The sequence below is a fragment of the Poecilia mexicana genome, unplaced genomic scaffold (genome assembly GCF_051168715.1).
Source record: "Poecilia mexicana isolate PSO_F unplaced genomic scaffold, ASM5116871v1 scaffold_13, whole genome shotgun sequence".
NCBI classification, from domain to species: domain Eukaryota; kingdom Metazoa; phylum Chordata; class Actinopteri; order Cyprinodontiformes; family Poeciliidae; genus Poecilia; species Poecilia mexicana.
Window position 1 is genome coordinate 674,203 of NW_028263382.1, and position 24,248 is coordinate 698,450.

The 24,248-nt window shown below is 38.4% G+C and overlaps 1 protein-coding gene across 1 annotated transcript in view; it reads left to right on the forward strand.

Annotated features, from left to right (window-relative positions):
• sgsm2 (small G protein signaling modulator 2) overlaps positions 1–24,248 on the forward strand; it is a 182,480-nt gene that overhangs the window by 56,332 nt on the left and 101,900 nt on the right. The window contains exon 3 of the mRNA XM_088011428.1: positions 23,958–24,126. Coding sequence (XP_087867554.1) covers positions 23,958–24,126 — 169 coding nt within the window. The remainder of the gene's footprint in view (positions 1–23,957; positions 24,127–24,248) is intronic.

Here is a 24,248-nt window from a genome sequence, read left to right on the forward strand (position 1 = left end):
TGACTAAACACGTGATGCTCGATTCATTCAAGTTGTCAGCGCTTACCTCGTGAAAACGTGGCCGGAGAGCCTTCGGCCTAGAGACAGAGCGGCATCAACGTAGCTGGGCATTCGAACGCGATCCACAGCAGACTCTGACCAAAACCGCGGGCTTTTTCGTATTTTATCTCTTAAACAAAGGGATGCCTGTGTGCAAAAGGGGGAATGGCCATTTCCATCTTTGCAGGCGAGCCATCTAATCAGAGGTAGCCGCTCTCTGACCATGAGCCAATCATGGGCTGAGAGCGTGAACCAGCGGACCAATCAGAGCCCAACCCAAGTCAACCAGAGCTAAGCACGCCCTGTTCACGTGATCCACATGAGTTTACAGCATGATCAGTTTGCACAATACTCTGAGCAGAATAAGTTTTATCAAACAAAGAAAGATCAAATTATAAAGCAAAGAACAAGTTAAAAGATAATAAAAAGAATAATGATTATCAAAGAACATAAAAGATAATAAAAAGATAATAAAAAGATAAAAATACAAAATACCAGATCACCCTCACTGCCCCCCTCACCAAAGAATTTGTAGGCTAAATTGCACTGACTATTATTTTATTATTAATATTACTATCACTATTGTAGATGTTTTGATTTTTATGCTCATTTCTGTATTTATCATCAAAAATAATTTCACAAAGAACAAAAAAGCCATGGGAACAGAAATTATTTTCACAGGTGTCTACGAAAAATGTAATGAACATTTAACTTAAAATTTTAATCTCCTGCTCTGCTAGTCAGTCGATTTTTTTTTTTCTTTGGAACTGAAACGCACAGAATTGCACAACACCTTTTTGAAACAAAAATGACTGAGAATACTCTTCTATTAGGTCATTACTTTGAACACGTTTTGTTGATTTTTTTATTTATTTTTATTCTTTAATATAGTTACAAACGTTTTGGATCTTAGTGATCAGATGATGTGCTGGTCCCTGTACTCAGTTTGCAGCCTACTGCTGAGATTGACTCAAAACCTTCCCGCAATCGACGTATTAAGCACCCCTGGTCTAAATAAGTAAAAAACACAGCAGGACTGTATGATATATTGACATTTTATTGTAAAAAAAATCTACTTTTTGGTAAATTACTGGTAGCTGCTACCAGAATTTTACCATAAAAATTACAGTACAACACACAAGGAAATGTAGTTTGTCAGCATTTCAGTATGGAAAGTTATAAAGAAAATAAGTCCAAATTAAACAAAGTACAGACTATGAGTAATCCACTTATAGAAACAATTTCTATTTAAAATTCAGTTTAAAAAATCAGTTATATTTTTGTTTCCTGTCCAATTTCCTCACAGTATTACTGAGATCTGGGAGAAAAAAAACAGCATGTGCCCATATGAGAGATAACCTTTTGTAGAAGACAAACATGATAAAAATATTCTTGCTCTGGGTTTACAGTAACAAGCTACTGAGTCCAGACTTTGCTCAGGAGGGTGTGTAACATGGATATGGTTACAGGTTACAGTTACAAGTTAAGATTGAGACTCGTATGTTGTCAATATGGTGTTTACCGGGAGATCCTCTCTACAGTTGGAAAACAGAAACAAAGCAAAAGTTAGAATGAACACCATATAAACTCAGCATTCATTTAAATGCTTCTTTCATCTTTGTTGACTGGCACACATGCATACATGGAGACTGGAACTTTTACCAGGCAGTGTGGTCATTTCTGACTGAAAATTCAGAAGTTCTTAACCTTTGTTGTCTAGAGGTGTGATCCCTTCTGTAACCAGACAAAAAACACAAACAAAAAACATCAGATGAAGACAATAATTAGAAGATTGAGCAAGTAGTTTTAAGAATTTAAATTCTGTTCTGATAAATGCACCCAAACTGAGAAAAACTGTAAAATGTTTAACATTTAAATCTCCTTATCTTAAAACCCTTTTACTGTCATGGACCCAGTGACTTAATGTAAGTATTTTGGGGGTGACAGTCAAGAGGTTAAAGGAAAATATTAAATATTAATTCAATCTGTAGAGACTCACACGGAGTAAGAAACAACAGTTAGATGCTTTATTGGACCAAGAATTTGGCGCTCAGACACCGGCAGAAGACCTGCAAGCTGAGAATCGCTGCGAGCTTGGATGATCGGCTTAGGGCGAGGCTCAGGGTAGTCTTCCCCCCAAAAGAGGGTGCCGGGCTGAGGCCATGCAATGACCTGCAGGCTAATCGAGCCTTGTTGGGTTCGACGGTGGCCAGCCTGCAAGCTGATTGAAGCTTTATTAGGCGGGCTGTGATGCTATGGCCTGCAGGCTGATCAGGCCTTGTTAGGCCCGACAGTGGCCGGGCCTGCAACCCATCGGAGCTTTGCTGGGCGGGCGGTAATGACTGTGGCCTGCAAGCTGATCAGGCCTGAAATAACTACCAGTACCTGCTAGTTCAGGGGTGCCCAATACGTCGATCGCGATCGACCGGTCGATCGCATAAAGGTTTTGGTCGATCTCGGCAGGTGACAAACTGAACGCCGCCAGGACGCTGAGACCAGCACTTCCTCTTCTGACAGGGTTATCAAAAATATCCACTAAGATCCTAAACGTTTGTAGCTTCATTTTTAAAAAAAATTATAAAAAGTCAACGAAACATGTTAAAATAATCTCAGTAATTATTGTTTCAACAAGGTGTTGTGCAATTCAGTGCGTTTCGGTTCCATTAACCAAAAGAAAAAAAAAAGAAAAAAAAGGCGACTCAAAGACTGACTGACGAGCAGAGCAGGAGTTTAAATTAGCTACTCAACCACCGCTGTGTTCATGAGAGGCTTATTAATAATCGAGAAATAAATATTAAGCCTGGAAACCTGATATCGTAACAGACCGAATGTTGTGTTTTTAACATAATCTCTGCTCGGCTTGCGGGGCGCAGGCGGTTGCCACGGCAACGGGTGTGCTAAACAAAGAGACAGAGTAAAAAGGTAGGAGTGGTTCTGAGTTGATCGTCTGTTCGGGTTGTTTTACCTTTGTTTACCTTTGTTTACCTTTGCTGTGGCTCATTACACCTGCTGTAGTTTCTGAACGTTCAATAAACAACAAACTTGGACTAATGATCTCGTTCTTTGTGAGCATAAGTCACAACATCAAATAGGACAAATATATTTAATTAAGTTTTAACAAATTCTACTGCGATAATTATGTGAAATTAAATTAATTATATCCCGACTTCAGAAGATTTGCCTTTAGCTTTTCTGGGCTCTTTGGTTAATTTCTCATATTTCAGTCATCAAACCAAAGTTCAGATCTACCATGACTGACTGACACCTGTTGGCGTCAGGTTTGCAACCAGCTTCTGACTGAGAAACCAGTGACCTCCTCCTAGTGTCAGAATCTCACTGAGGAAGAAACTGCGTTAGGTTTTCTGTCACTTTATCATTTCTGCTATAACTGATGTATATTCGCATATAAAATAAGTCAATAGAGTTTAATTTGCAATTTTTATGTCTTTGTGTCATGAGGTAGATCTCAGGCAGCTGGTGAGAGAAAAAGTAGATCTTGGGCTCAAAAAGTTTGGGCACCCCTGTGCTAGTTATTTTGGTAATGGAACCGAAACACACAGATTTGTGCAACACCTAGAAACAACAATTACTGAGATTATTATTTTTGTTGGGTCATTAATTTGAACACGTTTTGTTGATTTTTTGTTGTTGTTGTTCTTTAATGAAGTTACGAATGTTTTGATAAGGAGTCAGAGAAGGACGTGCTGGTCTCAGGATCCTGGTAGTGTTCAGTTTGTCACCTACTGCCAAGATCGACTCAAAACCTTCCATGATCGACGCATTGCACCACTGTTCTAGGAAAGCACGAACAGTACAGAAACAATATAAAAAGGGAAAAAAGCTATTTATTAACTGATTAAATCGTGTGTTGGATTGTTCTTGAAAAACTAATCAGTCACGGCTGATTAGTAGGTACACTCACAGCTGCACAGTGAACCCATTGATTTTTTACAGCAGACAGCCGCTCCCCTCTCTTGCAGGTACTGTGTACCCCCGCTACATCTTTTAGGGATACGCAGCACCTGACCGTACCAGCCTACTTTCACCCCTGTATATACCTAAGAGTATATATACCTAAGAGTGATTGATATATATGTGTGTGTGTGTGTATATATATATATATAATTAAAAAAAATTCCCTCTCACCCTCCGCGGGTGAGAGGGTTACCATCCAGACAGACAAGATGGTAACCCTCCGCGGGTTACCATCTTTGTCTGTCTGGATCTGGAAGTCCCACAGGATCTTAGCTCGGTCATTCTCCACCACCTTTTGGGGGTGTTCCCCACTTTGATCTCGGGGCTTCCAGTCCATATTCTGCACAGATGTTCCTGTACACTATGCCCGCCACTTGGTTATGTTGTGTATATATATATATATATATATATATATATATATATACACACACACACACACACACACCACACACACAGTCGCCCGAGACTGCAAAACCTGACACACCAACCTATGCATGGCTTGGATTGATTACAAGAAAGCCTATGACTCAATGCCACACATTTGGATCATTGAATGCTTAGAGATGTACAACATCAACAGGACTCTTAAGAGTCTTAATTGCAAACTCGATGGGGTTGTGGAAAACCACCCTTGAAGCCAACTGCAAACCACTTGCACAAGTGTCCATCAAATGTGGCATATCCCAAGGATACGCTCTGTCCCCACTGCTGTTCTACGGATACCGACTCAAGAATGGGGCCACAATCAGTCACCTCCTCTACATGGATGACATCAAGCTATACTCCAAGAGCGAGTGAGACATTGACTCACTGATCCACATCACCAGGATCTACAGCACTGACATTGGAATGGCATTCGGACTAGAGAAGTGTGGTCGGATGGTTACAAAAATAGGGAAGGTCATCCACACAGAAGGACTCTCACTCCCAGAAGGAACAATAGCAGACATTGAGGACAGTTACAAGTACCTGATAATACCACAATCAAATGGCAATCTCGATGAGGTCAGAAGGAAAGGAGCCACAGCCAAATACCTCCAACGAATAAGGCAAGTCCTGAGAAGCCAGCTCAATGGCAAGAACAAGATCTGTGCGATGAACAGCTATGCCTTACCAGTAATCAGATACCCTGCAGGAATAATTAGCTGGCCAAAGGAGGAGATAAAGACCACGGATGTTAAGACTCGGAAGCTACTAACCATGCATGGAGGGTTCCACCCCAAATCCAGCACCCTGAGACTGTACACGAGCCGTAAGGAAGGAGGCAGAGGACTAGTGAGTGTGAGAGCCACTGTCTAGGATGAAATATCCAAGATCCATAAATACATCAAGGACAAAGCCTCAACAGACAATGTGCTCAGCGAATGTCTCAGACAATGGGGAACAGAGGACGAGGTTCTGGAGGTACCATCATGGGAGGACAAGCCCCTACATGGGATGTACCACCGACAAATAACCGAAGTGGCTGATATCAGGAAAACCGGTAGGTTTTCCTGTTTTCCTGATGGCTAGAAAAAGCTGGACTCAAGGACAGCACAGAGGCCCTCATCCTGGCTGCACAGGAACAAGCCCTAAACACCAGAGCAATAGAGGCTTAGATCTACCACACCAGACAAGACCCAAGGTGTAGGTTGTGCAAGGAGGCCCATGAGACAGTCCAGCACATAAGAGCAGGGTTCAAGATGCTGGCAGGGAAAGCGTACATGGAACAACATAACCAAGTGGTGGGCATAGTGTACAGAAACATCTGTGCAGAATATGGACTGGAAAGCCCCGAGATCAAAGTGGGGAAGACCCCCAAAGGTGGTGGAGAATGACCGAGCTAAGATCCTGTGGGACTTCCAGATCCAGACAGACAAAATGGTAATGGCGAACCAACCGGACATTGTGGTGGTGGATAAACAACAGAGGAAAGCCGTTGTAGTGGATGTAGCGATACCAAGTGATTGCAACATCAGGATAAAGGAGCACGAGAAACTGGAGAAATACCAGTGCCTCAGAGAGGAACTGGAAAAGGCCTGTAAGGTGAAAACCACAGTGGTGCCTGTGGTCATCGGGGCCCTCGGGGCAGTCACCCCCAAACTGGAGCAGTGGCTAAAACAGATCGAAGGAACAACATCAAACATCTCAGTCCAGAAATGTGCAGTTCTCGGCACAGCCAAGATACTACGCAGAACCCTCAAGCTCCCAGGCCTCTGGTGAAGGACCCAAGTTCAGAGGATGAGAGAGACCACCCGTGGAGGGTGAAAAGGGAATTTTTATATATACATATATTACAAACTTTGTATTTATTACCTAAGATGGAGTAGCTTTCAACAAATAAGCAATTTCCCCTTGGGGATCAATAAAGTATATTCTATTCTATTCTATTCTATTCTATTCTATTCTATTCTATCCTGAGCCACGCTCAACTGCAGGAACAGAGTTAAAAGAATCTTGCTGCTGATGCTGTGGGATCAAGCAGAAATGCAAACTAGATAATTCTTTGTTTACATGACAAATAACAGTAACTCCATTAACTGTAAACCCTGCTGTTTAACACAATAATAAAATGAAAAACGAGATTATTCTCGAGATTATTCTCAATTAATAGCATAATATTTAAAACCAAGTGTGTGATTTGTGAAACTTCAATAAAAGTTGATTTCACAATTTTTATGCCTTGGATAACACTAGAACTGCTATTCATTGAAGTTTCACAAATTTGATAAAGGTTTCACAAATCCCACACTTGGTTTTAAATATTCTGCTATTAGTTAATAATCCAGTCCAGGTGTTGTATTTTTTTAGCGAGAGTAAATTAAAGATGCTGATGCTAGTGAAAAATTATTTGGAAGCCATTAGCCATTTCCCAAATTGGAAGCTGCATTTGCAATCCAACTTTAGCTTCGTCCAAGCAGCAGGGCCTAACATACATTTCTCTTAATGTATGACAAATCTATGGTCGACATAAAATTAAATAATCCCAAATATATAATTTAATAAAAGCCTCTCATAAATGATGGTGGCGTTTTCTGTAGGCGTTTGCCCTACAATCAGTAGGTTGCCAGTTCGATCCCTGGTCTACCTTTGAGATTTCATTTTGATATTTTAAAGGCATTATTAAAAAACAAAAGAAACCAAAATATCATACCAGCATTCTATTCTTTGTGAAAATTACTTTTGCGGTCTGGTTTACGGTTTTACATTGTAGATATAAACATCAGCAAACTTTGTACCGTTAATTTTAGGATAATTAGCTGCTGGCAATGTTGCAATATTTTTACATGAATTTTATAATTACTTAGATTTTTACAATAGATTTCTGTGTTTTCTACATTTCATGACTGCCAAAATCACTTGAGATATATGTTTATTGAGTTATGGTAATTCCATTTATTTTCTATAGTAATAAAGTGCTTTTTGTATTACAGTCAGTAACTGTAGTTACTGCAAATTTACAGATTTTTTTGCAGTGTTGACTTACCATGTATTCCATGTATTTTCTACGGCAATATAATGTTTTGGATATTATGGTCAGTAACTGTTGGTATTTTACCATTTTTACCTTAAATTTACAGAGTTTTTTTTATTTCATTGCAAAAAAAAAGCTGCAACACAAAAAGCTAGAAAGTCTCTCTGTGGATGCAGAAAAATGTACCAAACTCTGTGATATGTTTGCCACACAACAGCCCTGAACCTGCCCTGGTGGTTCAGAATAGAGATATTTTTTAAATTCACTAATTAGTGTATATACAACAAACATTACAGACTAACTAAAAGTAAAACGGGGTATTGATCTACAAAATAAATACCTGGAGAATACAATGAATAACAGCAACAAAAATAAAATAACCAAACAAGGAGGTATATAATATAATGGATACATTCAAAACAAAGACAAAACACAGAACATAATCAATTGGGGTCACAACAAAATCAATTAAATTGTTTAACATGGGGATTAGGATATACTTCTTTCTTTTAATCTTGGAAGTTATTTTCAAATTTGAATTATTATTTTTTTCTGTTCTGTATTATTTTTTGATTAACATTGAGTCAGATATTTTGGGTAGAAGTGGAAAAGGGAGGGACGGAAAGACAGTAAACAAACAAACAAATAAATAAATAAGTTCAAATATGTGATTTTATTTGGCTCTCCCATTTCCCCTGTCCTCCCCTCGTCTTTGTTTCTGCTGTGGCACTAATTCACAAACAAGGAAATGGCATTTAGAAATATGGAGTATGTTTTATTCAAATATTCAAATTGATTTCTATCTATTGCTGATTGTTGTTCAGCAACAGGTAGGTAGATATCTGTTGTGTGAGAAGATCTAGTCATTGTGAAGTTTTGATTTTTTAAATATTTTTCCAGTTAAGCGGTATTGTTTTCTTGGTGATATCCAGGGATATAGAGAGCAGGGATTGGGTTTGTTTGGAGTTTATGTTCAGTTCTTTTAGATTACCAAGTAAGCAGACGGAAGGGGATATTGGGAGATTGCGGCCAGAGACAACTAGGGTTTGTAACTATAGCTTGACATAGAATTTAACCTTTTGTGGTGAAGGATTCAGTCAGTTCCTTAAGCTAGCAAACTGTATTATGAGTCTCAAATTTCCTGCAGCCTGGCTTCTGTCAGTAAAGAAACCGTTACAATTAATAAACATAATGAAAAAACTGAGAAAAGAAGAGGAACAGACAGAGAGGAGGTGTTGTATGTTACAAGATGAACAGAGAAACACTGTGTGAGAGTGTGGAGGATGAGGTAGAAAGACTAGGTGTGAATCACGAGGTGATAATGTTTGAATATAACACATAATAGAGAGCTGGGCTGTGAGATATTAATGGCTGGAGGTTGAGATGTTTATTTCTCCTATGAACAGAAAATATATGTTAGAAATGGATTAATATACACTGATAAAAATATTCTGCCCTATCTACTTAAATAAATTATGCAAATAGTTGCCTTATTTATTTATGTTTATCTAGCAAGACTGTTTATAATGGTTACTTATTTTGCTACATGAAAAAGAAAATCCAAGTAAAGCAAACTTAATTTTGTCAAGTAGATTAAGCAAAGCATAACTTTACTATTAATGTGGTAAATGAAATTTGCAAGCACACTGTGAAATCTAATTGCTTACAGGTCTCTCAGCACCATGAGCTAGCACCTGCTAGTTAGTAACTTTAGCTAGTGCACAAGGACTGTTAATAATGTGGTGAGTTCAGGACACCAGAGTATCCTCAGCCACGCTCAACTGCAGGATCAGAGTTCAAAGAATCTTGCTGCTGATGCTGTAGGATCAAGCAGAAATACAAACTAGATAATTCTTTGCTTACATGACAAATAACAGTAACTCCATTAACTGTAAACCCTGCTGTTTCACACAATAACAAAATGAGAATCTCTCTAGATTATTCTCAACTAAAAGCATAATATTTAAAACCAAGTGTGTGATTTGTGAAACTTCAATAAAAGTTGATTTCACCATTTTATTACTTCGGATAACACTAGAACTGCTCTTTATTGAAGTTTCACAAATCAGACAAAGGTTTCACAAATCCCACATTTTGTTTTAAATATTCTGCTATTAGTTGAGAATAATCTAGTCCAGGTTTGAAGAGTCTAGGTGTCATAGTTTTTCAACTAGAGTAAATTAAAGATGCTGATGGCATTGAAAAATTAGGTGGAAGTCATTAGCCATTTCCTGAATTGGAAGCTGCATTTGGAAACCAGCTTCAGCTTTGTCTGAAGTGTTTTTCTCATCAAATGTATTTTTTCTGCTTACGTCACCAGCAACAGCATTATTTTTGTTAACCTACATTAAAAAATATTGTGTCATCAGAGCATATTTTATTTTTCAACCAAAATCAGTTGTAGAAATGCTCAAAACTTTTTCTTTGTTTGCAGGTTTGCTTGAGCAGAAATGGAGTAACATCTGGGGATGTCCTGAATCTTAAGCATTAACTTCATTTAACTTCATTTTTTTAGCACAAAATTTTTATCCATATACTTCAAATCACTGCTGGTCCATTGGTGCTGGGGAAGTCTGATAACTGATGGGTAGTATTTGGTGGTTTGAAACACCAAATTAAACACAGTAAAGATAATATTGTTTTTTGTTGAGTGGATGAACTTAAATAGACAGGCTCTTAGTACAACAATAAAAATTACTACTTAAATGTTATCTTTGATTTTATAGATTCAGTTATATTAAATTGATTTCACCACAGAATCATTTTTATCAGTGTATAATGTATTTTATATGTGTTTTAATCTGTAGTAAATGCAGAAACTGATTAAATATTGTGTAAGCGTTGCACAGCTGCAGTCTGGTCAACTGGCCTCCCATCCACATGCTCCATGCAAGGGCGTAGGTTCGGTCTAAGTTTTGGTGGGGACCTTGACAACCCCCCTGGCAGCACAGTGAAATGCCCAAGAGCACCGAACATTTTTGAGAAGAGGGGGGAAACCACATTGGCTTAATAACCCCCTGCCCCCAACCATAACCATATCATACATCTTGTGTATACAACCAGATACAGTCATACTCAGCAGATCAGTTCAAGAACACTTTACTTTTTCCTTTACAAAATTCAGCAAACGTTACAAGTAAGATCAAAAGAAATCCTCTGGATACTCCCTGGTCACTGGCACTCACACTGACTGCCTCCTATAGAGCAAACAAAGCGTAACCTGGTTTGTATTCACACTAGCTTAACTTAATTTAAGACTAACACTTCAAATGCCATATTTACTGAGATAATTTCACAGTATATTTCATATCTGAGAACTAACACCTCACCTGGAGCCCTGAAGCTCCAGCCACCTCTCCATCATTCTGCTCTGCCCCTTGCTCTGCTGTCTGAGCATCCTATGTGAAAAAATATTACATAATTAACAGACCTATTCTACCTCACATTCAGTGCTGACCTTACTAAACACCGGACTTTACAACAAATGCGTTGAGTGATAGATATCTAACTTATGGGTCCACTCACTGTACTTACAGCCGACGTAGCGAAATAACTTCTAATGTCTGTCCTTTTCTTTTTTGGTGGCGACATGGTCTCAGAGACTCAGAAGGAGACGCGTGTCCCCAGCTAGCCGCTGCCTTTTGCAGCTAATCAAAGAACGTCCGACGATTCAACTGACTCCCCCACCCCCCCGACAGCACCGTTCCGACACGGTCTCGGAGACTCATAATAAATGTCAAACTAAGAAGCTTCCGTTCCGCGCACCGCCTGTTGCTGCTAATCAAAGATCGTAGATCCACGTTCTTTGAGCCAATATGGCAAAAATTGGTCGGGACTTTTTCATATCCCGTGAATATTGGTCGGGTAGGGTCCCTACCGTCCCTACCCAAACCTACGCCCATGGCTCCATGTGTGCTCTCATCCTCTCTGCTCCCAAAACCCTTATTTCCACTTTGACTCATCCCTCTCATAATTTCATTTTGCTAAGCCCTGTCTTCAGCCAACCAGTTTCAACATACATTCATCGTAGCATGAGCCTGCATCTCAGGAGCAGCAGTCTTAGCCGCAGCAGAAACAGCATCTTTCTCTGTGAAAAGCTTTCATGATTCTCCTTCAGGAGCCAAGGTCGCAACTTGGTGAGGTGTAAAAGAGCGAGGCTGAATCAGTTCTATTATGAAGGAAGCACTGCACAGAAACTCTGCAGCAGCAGTCCATATCTAATGGCAACAACAAAAACAAAAAAACACATGCAGAGAGTGGTTACTATGGCAACCCACCTCACCTATGACCATCTCTGCTCGCTCCCTTCGTCCATCCATTTTTCCTGTAGGATGGAAGGGGCATCACAAAGATTTGGTTCCCTTGCATCCCACACAGAAGCAGAAAGAGGAACAAGAAGTGAAAAATGCTAGAGTCATTTTCTGTTTCTACTCGCCCTGTTCTTATGGTGTATCACCCCACAGCCAGTCCACGCCTGTCTGAAGCATTGCTAGTCCTTCTCTGTAATCATTCATGTTTTCGGTTCTTTCCTGCTGTCACTGAATGTCAGATGGCAAACATCAGATATTTTAAGCCAACACCACCCAGTTTTTGTAGTTCGATGTGCATTTCCATTTATTTCTTGGCTTAATATTTAGAAAATAAATTACACTCCACCTTTCCACCTTCTTTGCTCTTACTTGATAAATAGCAGATGGTTGCGGATGGAAGCTGCTACTAATAATTGTGTTGAACATTTTTTTTATTATTCTGTTTTTATTTTCATTTCAAATGTTCTTAACCCTTTGTTTTTTCAACTTCTCAGTTGACTTCACATGTCAACTGTGAAGTCAACCTTATCTAACGCTATAAAGCTTTCTGGTTGGGCAAATCAACCAGAAAGCTTTATTAGTGGATCTGTTCTTTTTTTTCTTTTGCATTCAATTTTTCTCTTTTGCATTCAAATAAAGCATGACCAAACTAATCCTACAAGTGTTGAGCTGGGCTAGGTCTAGACTGCAGGGAGGTCATTTTATCCTCTGAAGCGTCGACCGGTTGGGGGAGGATTGGGAGACTTTGGACAAGGCACACTAGAAATAGAATTAGTGTCTGCCAGCTTCCTTGCAGTATGCAGACTCATTTGTTGCATATTTCTACACCTTCATGTTACTTTTTTCTTTATAATAACTTCCATCTCTCTCAGGCTAGTGTTCAGTGTTCAGTGTTTGGCCAAACTTCCAGGCTATCTCTCTTTCTGTTTCCTGTTGCACCTGTCTCAGGATCAGCAGTATGACTCATAAAGCCAGATATGTATAAAGCTGCTAAATGAATAAAAATAGCTCCCGGGCAGAATCTATTCCAAGCATCCTTTGCCTGTTGTGAAAGTTTATCTGAATGTCCCCTAGAGATAGAATTATATCTTTCCAAAGTTACTAGAAAACAAGGAATGCACAATAATTTTTACTAATTCCAGTTTAGGATGCTAATGTTTTAAATTTTGAAAGAAAATTGAACAGTCAAAATCTTTAAAAGTATTATTTGTCCTCATTCAGCTGCTCTAAGCCTAAATTAACCTTTATTAGGCAAAGTTAGAGCTGTTATTACTTTTAGACAAGTCTTTAAGTAACATACACTGGGCCAAATAAGTATCTTGTACACCCGTGATTTTTTTTCCAAGCTTCCTCTCTTTCAAAGAATGAAGATGTCTGTAATATTTATTACACTTCAACTTTGAGAAACAGAACCTAAAATTAAAATGCAGAAAATTGCATAGTTTGATTTTGAAATAATTAGACAATTTGTGTTGAATACTTACATTTATTTTTCACATCAGAAAAAACCCTTATTGTGAGTGAGGATGTGGAATACAAGAAAAGGAAGGACTTTACTATTTTACTTTTCATGTATTATTGTATCCGATTAAAGCAAAACTCCAAAGACTTTTTTTGTCGACCCCCTAACATTTGAACATGTTATAGAAAAGAACTCAGCTGATGATGCTGCTGCCTATTCCCAGGAAGCTGTTTACTCACTGGCCATGGTTTGTGTCCTTCACCACTGCTTCATCTGTAATAGTTAAGATTCCAGAGATGTGGCAGTACGACCTGAAGCCATGATTCTGGCATGAAGAGGACCAGTTCCATCTCTGTGGAACAACACCAAGTACTTTCATGTTGTAGCATCTTTGGATTCATTTTCCACTGATGATGGGAGCACTGTGCTAAGAGTCCTTGCTGGTTGGTAGCTGATGAAAAACTTATTTAGTGCAAAAAAATACTAATATTTTAAAATTTTTACAGTGAAATTTTCTGGACTTTTTTAGTCTTTCACAGTTTGATAGGGGTTTATGGTGGAAATTTCAGAGCTCTCCCTTTGTTCCTTTGTTGTAAGAGGGGAAAATGTGACAAACTAGTTGTGAATTGCATACCTTTTCTCCCCACTGTTTGTCCTATTTTCTTAGATATTCAGATTTTACTCGTGCACAAGAATTTGTAGTCTCCTATAAAATTCTACACCAAAAGATGAAGATAATGCTGCAAGCTGTTTTTTTGTCTCTGTTGATGGATGTAAGGAACATTTCACCTTTAGGGTGTCGAGCAATGAAACATCCACCATTAGATTATCCACCACCAGATACTGTTGTCATCAACATAGTGATAAATGGTTTTACATGTAAATGCTTACATACCTACACAACAAATACAGATTGCATACACTCTGTAGAGACACAGACTTTCCCCTGCCTGTCAACTGTCAAGGCCCACAGTTGCAACATTATTACAGTCATCAATCACAGCTCAAACATTGATTTACATGGAGATTATGATGTTGCCATAACTGTCATGTTTTTCAATAACAATAGATTATGTATTACTCTCTTACTGTACAAACAGATTCATGTGTAATCTGTTTAGAAACAGTAGCTTAAACCTGCAAAGGTTTTAAATAATGACATTGTTTTGTTAATGTTTTGGTGTTTGACTAAATAAAATTGTACAATCATCCTGCACCAGCACCGTTACGTGCTATGGTGGCATTAACCAATAGATAAAATTATATTTTTGCAGTATCCAATATTTTGAAGTTTATGTTTGCTGACGATACAAATTTATTTTTTTCTGGAAAAAATATGGATGAAATAATAAAAACAGTAGAAAAAGAACAATTGGTTCCTGCCATGCATTGCAGGCCCCAATTAGCTGAGTTGAAAACATGGTTTGTGTCATGGGGTGTGATTGTTGGTGGTGAGGAGACGACGCAGGTTGACCCAGGATGTTGAAGAGAGTGAATAATTTAATGAATGGAGCTCTACAGTCCAGAAACACAGGCAGCACGTTAGCAAGTAGCACGCAGCTAATACCGGTAGCAACTGAATATAAGACTGAAAACGAGAGCTGAGTCGACACAGGACTTATCAGTTCAACTGTGAGTGACACACGCATGAGCACACTAGAATCTGACGACAACACTGACTACGACAAGGATCCGACAACGAACACAGACACAGGTGGGTTTAAATACACACGGGTAATCAGGGGAAATGAGACACACATGGGGAGCAATCAACGGGGAGGACAGGACCGAGACTCACAGGAACAGGACTACACAGGAAAAACTCAAAAATAAACACACAAAAACACGGATCCTGACAGTTTGATTATAAGTTGTCATTAAATGAAGGAAAAACTAAATTCATGGTATTCTCTGGTAATCGGATCCATAATAATATAAAGTTATGCATAAATGGAGTTGAAATTGAAAGAGTTTATGAGACAAATTTTTTAGGAATTATTATAGACAATAAACTTAGTTGGAAGCCTCACATAGAATTTATTAGAAATAAAGTTGCAAAAACTATTGGAATGTTTAAAATAAAATATTTAGTAAACGTTGAAGGCGTGCATATTATATATTCCTCTTTGGTTATGCCTTATTCGTCTTATTGTTCAGAAATCTGGGGAAATACAAGTAAAACAAATATTGATATATTGGTTAAGTTGCAAAAAAAGCTAGAAGGCTTATTAATAAGGTGTGATACCATTAACCAACTCTTCATTCAAAGTAAAGCATTAAAATTTAAAGATATTGTTTATATAAAAATACTGGAAATAATGTATAAAGCATTGAACAAAAGTCTCCCTTTGGGTATTCAGAAGTTTTTTTTAAATTGAGAGAGAATAAATATAATTTGTGAGGTTTGTTTATATTTGAATGTGCAAAAGAGAAGAGCTAGATAAAGTCTAGATGTGTTTCAGTTGTTGGTGTGAAACTGTGGAATGAATTGAATGATGATTTTAAGTTTCTGGTGAGCCTTAAAAGAGCTCTAAAATGTAAAATGATAACATCTTACTCTGCTATGTAGATTTATATATGTATTGTGCAGATATCTTGGTAGGTTGTTGGGTATAAAATAGGGTAGGCAAGAATAAGCATGGCTTTGGCCTATTCCTTTTTTGGCAAATTAAGGGCTTCTTATTTTTTTTCTTTTGTTGGTTTCTGTGTTTAATGTGGACAATTTACCAAAATAAAGTAATTGATTGATTGATATACACAATATACAAGGCTCTTTAAGATTTTTTTTAAATCAACTTGTAAAAAATACTTGATACACATTTGGTGCTCAACAAGCAGCTCACCCTGGAACTCTCTGGGAGTTAAGCTGAAACAAAAGTCTCACACTTCTTTGGATCTAACTTGATGACCAACAGCATCAAGTCAGATCTGACTGTTAAAGCTTAACAGTCAGTGTGGCCAGCTTTAAGCTGAGATACCCACCGACCTCACATCCAAGAATTTAGCAACAAGCCCGAGCCATGACACATTCTGTGGAAATTCCACTGAAAAACAGATTCACTGCACTTCAACAGGAACTTACACTGCAAAACATTTGAAGGTGGTTTAATTTAAAATTGAAAGTTTCCCTGCTGCCTTGAGGATGCGAGTTGGGAGGGGTACTGGTGCCTATCTTCAGCGGCCAATGGGCGAGAGGCGGGGTCACCCTGGACAGGTATCAAAGAATAAATGACTAAATTTCAACTACAAAAACTTAAAGGAAATTATATATCAATTAAGCTTCTCTATGTATTGATACCACAGTTTCCCTTAAGAAAGTTCTGCTTGTCATTGTATCTAATCTGATTCAAATAGTAAACATCCCTCTCATCAAGTCTTTTCCTCCAGCCTTTTGTCAGTTATCAAACCACTGATAAAAAAAATAACAACCTGGACAAATTACTACTACAGAATTACAATCTTCAATTCACCAGCAAAATTACTGTAAAAGCTGTTTAAACAGTTAAATCTCCTGAGACTACTCTTTCCTTCATTTCTTCTGGTCCAGGCCTGTGGTACACACCATGTCACAAAACAGCACAGTAGCCCTATATACAGTTGTGGTCAAAAGTTTACATACACTTGTAAAAAATCATAATGTTATGGCTGTCTTTAGTTTCCAATAAGATCTACAACTCTTATTTTTCTGTGATAGAGTGATCGGAACACATACATGTTTGTCACAAAAAACAGTCATAAAATTTGGTTCTTTCATAAATTTATTATGGGTCTGCTGAAAATGTCACCAAATCTGCTGGGTCAAAAATATACATACAGCAACAAAATTTGTCAATTTTGGTGATGTAGCGAGTTGTGTCAATCAAATTAGCTTCATGTCATGGCCTCTTCACTTCTTGTAAGTGATTCTGATTGACTACAGCTGTTGACTTCTCATGAGCCCATTTAAATAGGGCTCATTTGACCCAGTGATTAGACTCAGCTACAAAAGCTACAATGGGAAAGTCAAAGGAACTCAGTGTGGATCTGAAAAAGCGAATTATTGACTTGAACAAGTCAGGGAAGTCACTGGGAGCCATTTCAAAGCAGCTACAGGTCCCAAGAGCAACTGTGCAGACAATTATACGCAAGTATAAAGTGCATGGAACAGTTGTGTCACTGCCACGATCAGGAAGAAAACGCAAGCTATCACATGCTGCCGAGAGGAGATTGGTCAGGATGGTCAAGAGTCAACCAAGAATCACCAAGAAGCAGGTCTGCAAGGATTTGGAAGCTGATGGAACACAGGTGTCAGTCTCCACAGTCAAGCGTGTTTTACATTGCCATGGACTGAGAGGCTGCCGTGCAAGAAAGAAGCCCTTGCTCCAGAAAAGGCACCTTAAGACTCGGCTGAAGTTTGCTGCTGATCACATGGACAAAGATAAAACCTTCTGGAGGAAAGTTCTCTGGTCAGACGAAACAAAAATTGAGCTGTTTGGCCACAACACCCAGCAATATGTTTGGAGGAGAAAAGGTGAGGCCTTTAATCCCAGGAACACCATGCCTACTGTCAAGCATGGTGGTGGTAGTATTATGCTCTGGGGATGTTTTGCTGCCAGTGGAACTGGTTCTTTGCAGAAAGTAAATGGGATAATGAAGAAGGAGGATTACCTCCAAATTCTGCAGGAAAACTTAAAACCATCAGCCCGAAGGTTGGGTCTTGGGCGCAGTTGGGTGTTCCAACAAGACAATGACCCAAAACACACATCAAAAGTGGTAAAGGAATGGCTAAACCAGGCTAGAATTAAGGTTTTAGAATGGCCTTCCCAAAGTCCTGACTTCAACCCCATTGAGAACATGTGGACAGTGCTAAAGAAACAGGTTCATGCAAGAAAACCATCACATTTAGCTGAACTGCACCAATTCTGTCAAGAAGAGTGGTCAAACATTCGACCTGAAGCTTGCCAGGACCTTGTGGATGGCTACCAAAAGCGCCTAGTTGCCGTGAAAATGGCCAAGGGACATGTAACCAAATACTAATGTTGCTGTATGTATATTTTTGACCCAGCAGATTTGGTGACATTTTCAGCAGACCCATAATAAATTTATGAAAGAACCAAACTTTATGACTGTTTTTTGTGACAAACATGTATGTGTTCCGATCACTCTATCACAGAAAAATAAGAGTTGTAGAACTTATTGGAAACTCAAGACAGCCATAACATTATGATTTTTTACAAGTGTATGTACACTTTTGACCACAACTGTATGGGCCCACTGACAGATTACTTAATATAGACACCTGTGATCATAAGTGTGGACACCTTGATTTAATATGGTTCCTTTGGTCACCTTATTTCATGAGTTTACTTTTTAAAATAATTCTGTTATGTAAGTTTGAAAAGCAACATACATCTTTTCAAACATGTATTGAATAAAAATTTCATAGAATTTTTATTCATTATTAACTTTGTCAGATTCAAGTTATTTCTGTGACCATTGTGGGTTTTTCTTTCATTAACTGAGGCATACCAAGAATTTTGTCCATGTGTGCAGCTAAAATTTGCTACGCAAATAAACTGATGGATTAATTGGTTCCAACTGCAAATTTAGTAGTTTCAGACATACATAAAGGCTAGAAATAACTGAAACTAGCAAACCTAATGTGTTTAAACTGACCTTATTTATAGGACAACTAATATATTTCAATGTTTGTTACAAACAAGACAAGAGATGTATTAAAGCATAACTTTACATGATCAATCTATTCTCTGATATACAGCAGAACTATTTTACTTCCATATTAAAAGAAAATGCTCTAACTTAACTGGGAACTTGTTGATAGTTTAGGTCATATGAATGATAAAGAATGAAAACTGACAGAGTTATACTGACATTTATAGATAGAACGGGAGAAAAGCTCTGCTGCCTAATTAGCTTAGCCTTCATTAGATCAGTTAATGATCTCAGTGGAGAGCTACAGAACAAACTGCCACAAAGCCCATGGATTTGTAGCCCCAGTGTTTCACAACACAATTATTGATGATTCACAAAAGCAAAAGATTATTCAAGGAGGTTTTTTTCTTTGTTTCTGTCTTTTACAGGAAAATCTTTACTAAAATATAAGTGAGCACGGTTTTGGTTGACTAACGTTTTTTTAAAGTCTTCTTTGACACACAAGAAGGGGGAGACGCTGCATAAATCTACAGGCTTTCTTGTTTGGGTCATGTTGTAGCACAGAGCCAAACAAGGCTCTGTGCTACAACACAGAGCCTTGTTTGGCTCTGTGTTGTCAGATATAACAACACAGAGTCAGATATAACTGACTCTGCTGGTGTCAGTTATATCAACATTAAGACTTTTATTTGTTCATATTTTCTTCCTCTTTCAAAGAATGAAACCAATCATATTAGGAAGCATCTGATGATTCATCAGAGCCACAGACACCCAAAACATGATTTAGTGAGACAGTCGAGAGACAGAGAGAGAGAGAGCAGTAGAATTAGAGGAGTGGGGTATAACTACTTCCATGGGAGAGCTGCTTACATCCTGCTCCATTCTGGCGTTTCCCTAGAAACAACCGAGCCTTAATGTTTCATCTAACCCTCCTCTTCAACTCTCTAATCACTGATTCCCATCTGAAAGCTAATGTAAGACCACACACACACATACACACACATGCATACACACATATGTATGTTATTCTATCTTCACAATGACTTTTCATTGATTTCCATTCATTTTTCATTAATTTCTATAGTCTAATTTTGACGCTTACACTTAACCTAAAAATGACTAATAATTGCCTAACATTAACCCAAATCTGTAACCCACACACATTTCTTCTTGTTGGGTCCAGACTTTGGACCCAATAAGGAGCAGTGAGTCCTCACAACATATAGCATTTGTTGGAAAAATGGCCCTTACAAGAAGGAAAGTGCTTAAACACACAGACAAAAGGGGTGCATTACAATGGAAAACATAGTGATGGACATTAATTCCTTTTGCTACCTTTAATTCACGCACTGCTAGCCTGTCCTTTCTAAATGACCCATATCTACGGTGGCCGACAGGTGCAAATGCGCAGCAAAAGAGAAAACATGCAAACAAAAGAAAAGACACCCCCCCGAATCAAATGCAGCAAACAAAAAAGAAAACACCCCCGAATTAGAAAACACCCCCGAATCAAATGCAGCAAACAAAAAAGAAAACACCCCCGAATTAGAAAACACCCCCGAATTAGAAAACACCCCCGAATTAAATGCAGCAAACAAAAAAGAAAACACCCCCGAATTAGAAAACACCCCCGAATTAAATGCAGCAAACAAAAAAGAAAACACCCCCGAATTAGAAAACACCCCCGAATTAGAAAACACCCCCGAATTAGAAAACACCCCCGAATTAAATGCAGCAAACAAAAAAGAAAACACCCCCGAATTAGAAAACACCCCCGAATTAAATGCAGCAAACAAAAAAGAAAACACCCCCGAATTAGAAAACACCCCCGAATTAAATGCAGCAAACAAAAAAGAAAACACCCCCGAATTAGAAAACACCCCCGAATGAAATGCAGCAAACAAAAAAGAAGACACCCCCGAATGAAATGCAGCAAACAAAAAGTGTTGAAAACGGAAGTGCTCCAGACCACTATGGGGAGTCTAACAAAAAATAGCTGTGTCCGAATTCAGGCTCTGCATCCTTTCAAGGGCCCTGAGAAACTGATCCTTCGAAGCATAGACATAATAAAAGAGTACACCCTCCCCCACGATTGGCTGCTCCGGCGCAAATACACTTTGCTTTGCTCAACCAAAACAGCAGAAGATGCCTTCAGCACTGCGGAATATTGTTGATCGGATCGACGGACTACTGACGTGAGGGCTCGACAGACTTTTCGCAAGTAAGATGGACATATTACTGTGTATTTTTGTGATTAGAATATTACTATACTGTATTTATGTCCACTGGCGAAATACCAGCTAATGCTAGCTATAGTGCTTGGTGTTCAGCCCCCGCTCTGACAGCTAACCGAGATTCCGTAAATCTTAAAATGTTTCACTCATTCTCCAACATTTAGATTATCTGATACAAGAGCCTACTATAGAAATGAAACAATATTATAAAAATCATAACATTCACCAGCAAAGTTTACACAGATGACAATGGCTATTATTTAATTATTTAACTCAGTCAACGTAAGATAACTCGAAAATGTCCCGTTTTTGTTTTGAAGGTTTCCTACGACGTGAGGAAGAAGGGAGAGACAGATTCACTGCACAGCACGGATGAATCTCGTATCGGATTTTGGACCCAATCTCAGCTGCTGAATCACTCTTAAACCAGAACTCGTAGGCTGGAAAACATTATATATATATATATATATATATATATATATATATATATATATATATATATATATATATATATATATATATATATATATATATATTGGTGTGTATATATATATATATATATATATATATATATATATATATGTGTGTGTGTGTGTGTGTGTGTGTGTGTGTGTGTGTGTGTGTGTGTGTGTGTGCGTGCATAATCATGCATAGCCTAATGTATATTATTCAGTATTAATGATTATTTATTTATGTTTGTATACTTATATAAGTATGTATTGATAAGACGAGAGCGGTCCATTAGGCGTCTGTCCTTTTATTATGTCTATGTGAGAAACGGCCCGATCTACAGAAGACGGATCCTTCGAAGGCCACGAATATGGACGACCAGAAGAGAGAAGCTGTAGCCTCCGGCTAGCTGCCTAGCCTCCATCTCGGCGTTATGTTGCTTAGCAACCGTGACAACGTGAAGCACAGAGCAACGAAGTAAAAAAAACGGACTCAGTTGTTTTTTACTCTTTATTTCTGTATTATTCTTCACCTTTTGTAATAAAGGTTGTTCCATAGTAAAAAGAAAATCTGTCTGATTCTAAAATGTTTAATGTATACAAGGGATATTATTCATTTTCAAATACTCTCCAGATCTCAGGTAGTAAGACATTACAGTTAAATAAACTATGTTTGAAGGCTTAACTTTAATCAGTCAAACCCATTTGCTCAGGAATAAATTAAATACTTTATTAATATCTACATGGAGCGCCCGGCCAGCTGACAGCTTGCGAGTGAAGCTGGCTGTTAATGCAGCGGGAGAAGACATCTCCGAAAACGTCGGAGCAATATTGGAAGTAGGTGATTTATTAATGAACCGAGCAGATATTTCAGATCTATACATCTACATTCTCGCCTAAAAACATTGTAAAAAATAAATTTGTGTAATTTTAAGTGTAATACAGCAAAAATTATTTTGTCGCCATTGCTGCTTTTCTGAACACCCGCTTTAAAGGATGCAGAGCCTGAATTCGGACACAGCTATTTTTTGTTAGACTCCCCATAGTGGTCTGGAGCACTTCCGTTTTCAACACTTTTTGTTTGCTGCATTTCATTCGGGGGTGTTTTCTAATTCGGGGGTGTTTTCTTTTTTGTTTGCTGCATTTAATTCGGGGGTGTTTTCTAATTCGGGGGTGTTTTCTTTTTTGTTTGCTGCATTTAATTCGGGGGTGTTTTCTAATTCGGGGGTGTTTTCTAATTCGGGGGTGTTTTCTTTTTTGTTTGCTGCATTTGATTCGGGGGTGTTTTCTAATTCGGGGGTGTTTTCTTTTTTGTTTGCTGCATTTAATTCGGGGGTGTTTTCTAATTCGGGGGTGTTTTCTAATTCGGGGGTGTTTTCTTTTTTGTTTGCTGCATTTAATTCGGGGGTGTTTTCTAATTCGGGGGTGTTTTCTTTTTTGTTTGCTGCATTTGATTCGGGGGTGTTTTCTAATTCGGGGGTGTTTTCTTTTTTGTTTGCTGCATTTGATTCGGGGGTGTGTCTTTTCTTTTGTTTGCATGTTTTCTCTTTTGGTGCGCATTTGCACCTGTCGGCCACCGTACATATCAGATACCGTTCCCCCAGATACTGGGGGAAAACACGCACTATGTGCGTCTGATTAAGGCGCAGTGGGATAACTTTGCTGAAACACATTGTTTGAGCTTTCACTGTGTCTGTAGTTCTCTGGATAAGAGCGCTTAAACAAGCAAGTGCTTGTTATGATCGCTGAACAAGCACATGTGTATTTTGCCACCTGGGCGGCATATGTATAAGTATATATAACCTGTAACAAGGAATGTACACACCCAAGGTTTATATGCAGTTTCTTTACCTAGCAACATGATTTCAAACATTGCTTGAGAATCAGTAAGAATAAGGAAAATGTTTTCAAAAATATGTTCCTTACCTCACTGAAGAAATTCTACCTTTTGTGATATCCTTCACCAATTTTTCAATAGCACATCATGTTTCTCTTTTTCTTCTCCTTCACCAATATCACTAGCATTCAAAAGACATCATTTTTACTTTACATTACACAAACAGTTTCAGTTATTTACTTTGGTTAAAATGCAAATAAATATTTTTAAAATTGGAGTGGACTTTCCCCTAAATGCATAGATAATGCCTTACTTTACCGCTGGCATACTGTGTCAATGATTTTAGGAATAGAGCTGCCTCTGTGGTTATTTTCAAAATTAGAAGCACACATTTAGAACCCAGCAATAGTTTAAAAAATATGCATCTCATCTAACCCTTCTCTTTGAAATTTGCCAGAGAGATTAAAGAAACATTCTGTTGAACATATTACATCTTTTGTTTTGTTGCCTGCCTTTTCTAGCATACTTTCTGTTCATGTCTGCAGCTGCCATCGAGGCCTGCCTGAGTCATCTTCTGAAGAGACGTGCAGCTGGCTTTCTACGAAGTGACAAGATAGCCGCCCTCTTCACTAAGGTTGGCAAAGTGTACGACACAGCTGGCGAGATCTGTCGAAAAGTCCAGGAGCAGCTCCAGCAGCAGGCTGACCTCACCAGGTTGGTCCCACGTCTGTGGGCCATTTCCGTCCTTTCTTCATTCTTGTATCTTTACCAGCACAGCAGTTGTTGTTCACTAAACTAGGTTAAAGGGCCATTTATAGTTTCACATTATCATTGTG